This window comes from Mustela lutreola, chromosome 1 (genome assembly GCF_030435805.1).
Source record: "Mustela lutreola isolate mMusLut2 chromosome 1, mMusLut2.pri, whole genome shotgun sequence".
Lineage (NCBI taxonomy): Eukaryota > Metazoa > Chordata > Mammalia > Carnivora > Mustelidae > Mustela > Mustela lutreola.
The window spans coordinates 287,673,781-287,680,524 of NC_081290.1; the positions used below are offsets into that span (position 1 = coordinate 287,673,781).

The 6,744-nt window shown below is 67.5% G+C and overlaps 1 protein-coding gene across 1 annotated transcript; it reads left to right on the forward strand.

Moving 5' to 3' along the window:
• The first annotated feature begins 3,157 nt into the window (after nucleotides 1-3,157).
• MRGPRG (MAS related GPR family member G) lies at nucleotides 3,158-6,330 on the forward strand. Its single transcript, XM_059150702.1, has 2 exons — nucleotides 3,158-3,396; nucleotides 4,949-6,330. Exon 2 carries the CDS (start codon nucleotides 4,975-4,977, stop codon nucleotides 5,833-5,835), a length of 861 nt encoding a protein of 286 aa, XP_059006685.1. The 5' UTR covers nucleotides 3,158-3,396; nucleotides 4,949-4,974; the 3' UTR covers nucleotides 5,836-6,330.
• The last annotated feature ends 414 nt before the right edge of the window (nucleotides 6,331-6,744 follow it).

Sequence of the window (6,744 nt, forward strand, 5' to 3'; positions counted from 1 at the left end):
TTGACAGACAGAGATCACAAGTAGGCAGAGAGGCAGGCAGAGAGAGAGGAGGAAGCAGGCTCTCTGTTGAGCAGAGAGCCCGATGCAGGGCTCGATCCCAGGACCCTGAGATCATGACCTGAGCCGAAGGCAGCGGCTTAACCCACCGAGCCACCCAGGCGCCCCCACAGGGGTGTTTTTAGAGAAGACCCTCCCGACAAGTACAAGAGCTACGACAAAAGTCCCGGCCACCACGGGTCAGTCTTCGTGTCGGGCACAGGATCAGATGTGAAACACGCGTGACAGTGTGCCGACTTCACGAGGAAGCCGTGGAAAGCTGAGGTTTAGGAATGAACACCCCAGACCAGGATCCACGCTGGAGGCAGCGGAGCCAAGGACTGACCCGGGGGTCCGGTTCAGCCGAGGACTCAGCCGGCGGGGTCAGGGGGCTCTCCCAGCCCAGCAGGCTGCCCCACCCACGAGCCGGGGACAGGAAGAACAGAGCCCCTGACCTGTGTCCCTTCTGCCTTTATTATCCGTATTTCTGAAGCTCTGGCTTCTGGGGCCTCGGTGATCCTACAGGGACCGTCCCTCCCGGGCACAGGAACCATTGCCTGGAAGCTTGCTTTTCAAATGCAAACCAGCCCAGTGGCCCAGTGGCCCAGTGGCCCAGTGGCCCGCTATCTCCCGCCCTCGTCAAGCCGGCTGGTCTCAGACAGCAGGGACAGCCCCTGACTTACTCAGAGGGGCCCATCCTCAGCCCATTTGCCCGGCCTGGCCAAGTCCGACTAAAACCACAGGAAGGGCTCCTGCCCACACGTCCTCCTGCCTCGGCCGCTTCCCAGCTGTGGTCTCCAGTAGCCTGCCCTCCCCCGACGATCGCCCCCGACGCGCTGGCCTCAATGCCCACATGCGGACGCGGGCTGGCCAGTGGCCTGGGTGTGGTGCAGGGCGGCCCCGCTGCCAGGGAGTGGGGGCCCCTCCCTCTGTCCCCATCTGCCCCTGGGGGCCCTGGGCAATCTTGGCTCCCCACTCTGGCTCTCAGAGGTGCTGATTTTGTCCAGGGGCTCAGATGGTATGTCGGCTGTGGAATCCGTGTGAGAACAGGTTCACCCCACACCCCCCACCCGTTGCCTGTCCCTCGGTTTCTCCCGATGTGGGCTCCTCACTGACGTGTGCACTGACTCCTCCACGACATGTCCCTAACCTGTGACGTCCCCCTCACCTGTGGACTTGGGACCCAAGGGACCGAGGCACGCTGGCCTCCTGCCGCCTCGGAGCTGGGCTGGGCTTGAACCGGGTGACGCTGCCCATGGCGAAAGTCAAGAAGAGTCTCCTTCCGGCCACTTTACCCCACGGAGCCCCGCGTGGCACAGTCAGGCAGCGGCTGCGAAAGCAGCTCAGGAAAGACGTGTCTAAACATACAGCACGCGGCATTTCTGGCTTCGGCCCAGCCTCCGAGGGCCTAAGAACGCGGAGCCTTTCGGAACCGAGCGCCCTGTGTGCTCTGGGGGGGAGAGTTACACAACGTGGCCGCCGCCCCCACGAGGCCCACACTGCCCCAGACACGGAAGCCACACATCCTGGCCTCGGGGAGCCCGTCCGCAAGTCAGGGGACCAGACGTGTTGGGGGTGGCTGCAGGGATGACCCCCGGAGAGCGCGGACAGCAGAGCGGCCTCCCCTCCCTGTCCTGGGGCAGCCATGATGCAGGACCACGACAGAGGGGCACGACAGAGAGCCACGACAGCCGCCTGCGACAGAAGGGATGCTCTCCCAGTCTGGAAGCTGCAAGTCTGAACCCCGGTGTTCCCAGCTCGTGCTCCCTGCAGGGTCCCAGGGATGGTCCTTCCTGCCCCTTCTGCCCCTCCTGGGGCTCCAAGTGTCCCTGGGCTGTGGCCACGCTACCCTCCACCCTCCCCCAACAGCCTCTGCCTCCGTGGTCTTGTGGCTTTTTCTTTCCCTGTGTGCGTGTCTCCTCTCTCTGTTAAGGACACCTGTCCCTGGGTTTAGGGTCTGCCCAGGTAATCCAGGATGCTCTCCTCTCAAAACCTTCACTCACTTCTGCCAGACCCTTTTCCTCCATAAGGCCGCCCTCCTAGCTTGCAGAGGCTGGCCACAGACGGTCTCCCAGGGCCCCGTGCAGCCCGCTGCAGGCGTCATGCCACTGTTCCTATTGCCACCAATGGAGAGCCTGGCAGGTGTGAGGATCCACTCATGGGGGGGGGGGGGACAGAAAACGCCAGGTAGGACCTCCCCCCAGGATCGGGATGGGATAGTCAGCATGGCTGGGCGATTGAGGCGTGCTGGGGACAGCTCCCCGGGAAAGCTGGCAGGGGCGGGGCAGAGGGAGCTTCTGGAGGCGCTGAGTGTCTGGAGGTCCTGAGGCTCCGGCATGTTGCAGGGGGAGCAGGCAGGGCAGGTACGGGTGTGTCCCTCAGAGGACACCAGGCCACCTGGCCTGCAGGCTGCACACACGGTTCGCATTTTTAGGCAAAGCGCAGGAAGACCGGGAGCTGGGAAGTCAGCAACCCTTGTCTGGGCTCGGGCAGGCCCCCTGTGTTAGGGGAATGAGCCCGAGGCCCCTGGGAACCACGGGGACACAGCATCTTTCCAGCACTTTCCAGCAGAGTGGGCGAGCTCGGGAGTCGCCAGCAACCACAGACAGAACACAGTCGCTGGAAGAGGAAATTCCTCATCGGGAACGTCTCAGGCTCTACGGCTCTGCAGAACACAACTTGGGGAAGTATTTTAGCCCCAAAACATCTGCTGACGGCTGGCACCCAGGGTCTGCAGCCCGCATATGGTGGGAAGGGGGGGTCCTTGGGAAGGGGAACCGACCTCTGCGGACCGCCTGCAGCAACGCCCGCCAGTGACCCCTCACGAGACCCAGCCCCAAGCCAGGCGCTGAGCTCTACACCAAGAGCCAGTCCAAGAAGGGGGAAACTGAGGCATGGGGGTGGCAGGTCCTTCTTTCAAGGTCCAGGACATGCCCACAGCTCCTGCCTCCCATGCATCTCTGCCACAAACCAAAAGACCTCGGGAGGAAGCGCCGTGGAACCACCCAGAAGGCGTGGCCGGCCGAGCTGGACATGGGGTCTGTAGCCTGCCGCTTCCTCCCCTTCAAGCATCGGGTGGGCGTCAGGGGCGCTGGTATCCAGGATGGGCTGAGGAGGAAGGCTCGGGCCAGCCCACACTGCCTGGACATCTCTGAGCTCATCCCTGTGAACGGGCAGCACACTCCTCCCATTTCCAGGGAACTGGCCCGGACGCCTTTGGTCCAGCCCTCTAGGCCCCAGAGGACACGAGAGGATTTAGGGCGGGTGGTGAGTGCAGCGGCTCCAGCAGATCTCAGAGAGGCTCCCAACAGCAGGTGAGAAGGCTCGGTGCCCCTCCAGCCACGCACCTGCTCTGCCCAGGTGAGGAGACAGTCCTCCAAGGACGCTGGGGGACCGGCATGGGGACACGGGTCTGGGGAAGCAGACAGAGGTAGCTGGTGCTCTGGGTCCCCTTTTGGGTCAACGGGCAGGTGTACCTGTCCTGAGAGTCCAGACCCTGAGCCATCCCAGCACGTCCCCCTCCCCAGCGCAGCCTGGTCTCCCCACCGCTGGCTTCCAAGCCCAGAGTCCACTCAGTCCTCTTGGCATACACTAGGGACATCACAGCCCAGAAAGGAGAGGGCCAGCACAGTCACCTAGGACACCAAAGGCCGACCCAGCTCACTGGACCTGAGAATGAGCCGCCATGTGCCCTGATATGGGACAAGGCTCGAGGGGACAAAGGCGAGACCCCACGGGGGACAAGGGCGACCAAGAGAAGGATGCTTGGGGTGCCAGGCTGCGGTGCTCAGAGCAGGCGGAGGAAGGGGAGCCGAGAGAGCAGGTCCTTAGGGTAGATGGGACCTGGGGAGGTGGGGAGGGGGTCAGGGTAGCCCAGCAGGACACAGCCCAGCAAAGGTGTGTGAGGGGTGTCAGGGGAGCCCTGTCTCTCGCCGTCCGCCGTCTGTTTCCCTCTTCGTCTCTGACTCTTCCAGTGTCACCCGGTCTCTGTCCCCCTCCGCTGTCTCTGTCCTCCCCCCACTGCTCTCTGCACCCCACACCCCCTAACCTGGAGCCAGGGTCTTGCCAGCCTCTGAGGTGGCATCTCTGGGCTGAGAACAAGGCCCACTGTGGGTCTGGGAGGAGGGGTATAGGAGAGGGACAGGTTTCGAGAGACCCTCAGCTGCCCCAGGAGACGTCCCTGGGACCCATTCTCCCCCCCCGGAGACTGTCCCCAGCAGGGCACAGCCTGGACGGGGACAGAACTGTCAGCTGCTGGTGGCAAGCACTCCCGTTAGCTTCTCCCCAGAGGACCCAGGGCTCTGGAACCCGTCGCTGCAGTCAGAGCAGCCCGTCCCCAATGTCCCTACAGCAGGAGCGCTGGGAGGTTAACCTCTGCCCGGCGAGGCTGGGGTCTCCGCGGCCCTCTCACACCTCCCAGCCACCAGCTGCTCCCACCGCGGCACCTTCCTCCCCCTCTCGCCAGCGCAGGACAGTGTCCTTGGGCCTCAGAGCCTCTGGGGTGGGGGACTCAGCAGGAGTGGGGTCCAGGCCCTCCTGGTGGGAAGCCAGATCCCGATGGAGGAGGCAGGAAGCCCCTGCATGGCAGAGCCTCACAGGGGTCCCTGTGCCTGCAGAGACCTGCCTGCCATTCGCAGACCTCAGCCACTGTGCAGGGCCCTAGAAATCTTAGGTGCCTTCCGTGGAGCACCCCCTTGCCAGGGAGAGGGCAGGGCCCGCACCCACTAGTCAGCGCCCCTCCCGTACCCCACACTAGGCACAGCTTGTCACCCAATCTGAGGCCTGAAGTGTCAGGCCTGGGCCGGGGAGGGTGCCCCCCCCCCCCGGGGCTGGAACACCACGACCTGGGGCCATGCCCCGCCCCCTACACCGGACCCCACTGCCAGCAGCACCGTCTGCTGCCTCTCCCCAGGGCCGCCCGCCGCCGAGCCAGCCGGGATGTTCGGGCTCTGGAGAACCATCAACAATGTGCTCTTCTACCTCACCCTGGCCGTGGGCCTCGCAGGCCTGCTGGGCAACGGGCTGGTCCTCTGGCACCTGGGCCTGCACATCAAGAAGGGCCCCTTGTCCCTGTACCTGCTCCACCTGGCGGCCGCTGACTTCCTGTTCCTCGGCTGCCAGGTGGGCCTCTCCGCGGCCCAGGCCGCCCTGGGCACCCAGGACAGCCTCTACTTTGTGGTCCCCTTCCTGGGCTTCTCCGCGGGCCTCTGGCTGCTGGCAGCCTTCAGCGCTGAGCGCTGCCTCTCCCACCTCTTCCCGGCCTGCTACCGGGGCCGCCGGCCCAGGCACACCTCCGCCGTGGTCTGCGGCCTCATCTGGGCCCTGACGCCGCCCGCCGTGCTGCTGCCAGCCCACGCCTGCGGCCTGCTGGGGGGCCGCACGCGCCCGGGAACCTGCCTGCGGTACCACGCGGCCAGCGTCACGTGGCTGCTGTCCCTGGTGTGCGGGGCCTGCGGGGCCGGCCTGGTGCTCTTCGTCTGGGGGGGCTGCTGCTCCCAGCGCCCGCGGCCCCAGTTCTTCGGGGTCACGCTGGGCTCCGTGCTCCTGCTCCTGCTCTGCGGCCTGCCCCTGGTCTTCTGCTGGAGCCTGAGGCCGCTGCTCGGCTTCCTGCTGCCACTCTTCCTCCCGCTGGCCACGCTGCTGGCCTGCGTCCACGGCAGCGCCAGGCCACTCCTCCACTTCATGGCCGGCCGCCAGCCAGGCCCCCGGCAGCCCCTGCAGGCCGTGCTCCAGCGAGCCCTGGGGGAGCAGGCCCCGCTGGAGGCCGGGGGGCTGTCCCTGCCCATGGGCCTCCTGTAGCTGCCAGCCCGGGCGGACCCTTCCTGGGGGACCCCGCGGCAGCCCCGGCTCAGTGGCCCAGGGGACCGCAGGCTGAGGACAGGGCCAGGGCGGTGGTCCTGACCCCTGCAGTCCCCGGAGCCTGAGGAGGTCCAGGAGCCCGGGGGTGGGGAAGGACCCAGGGGCGCGGAGCAGCGCATCCCCAGGCAGAGCCCCCGCCCGGGCTCTGGCCTCCTCTCCACCCTGCCCCAGCTCAGGCCGCAGGAGCCAACGCGCACCTGGAAAAGCAGGGCTGACAGGGATGCTGGACCGGGCTGGACGGATGGGAGCGCAGGGGATGGCGGTGCCCGCGCGCTGGACTCTTCCAACGCGAGAGGGGCATGGAACCCGGCCGCGCCCCCGCCCCCCGCCCCTCGCCCTCGGCGGCCGCGTCCCGGCGCCCCCCCAACCCCGACGGCCGCGCCCCGGCGCCCCAGCAGTTCCTCGCCGGCCGCCCGCCGCACCTTGCTGCATCCTCACCAAGTGCGGCTCGCGGGGCTGTGTGTGTGTGGGGGGCTCGCTGCAGGGGGCGGGCACAGCCGCGGGGGGGGGGGGCAGGGCTCGCTGTAGGGGGCGGGCACAGCCGCGGGGGGGCGGGGCTCGCTGCAGGGGGCGGGCACAGCCGCGGGGGCGGGGGGGGCGGGGGGGCAGGGCTCGCTGCAGGGGGCGGGCACAGCCGCGGGGGTTGGGAAGGCAGGGCTCGCTGTAGGGGGCGGGCACAGCCGCGGGGGGGGGGGCAGGGCTCGCTGTAGGGGGCGGGCACAGCCGCGGGGGGGCGGGGCTCGCTGCAGGGGGCGGGCACAGCCGCGGGGGCGGGGGGGGCGGGGGGGCAGGGCTCGCTGCAGGGGGCGGGCACAGCCGCGGGGGTTGGGAAGGCAGGGCTCGCTGTAG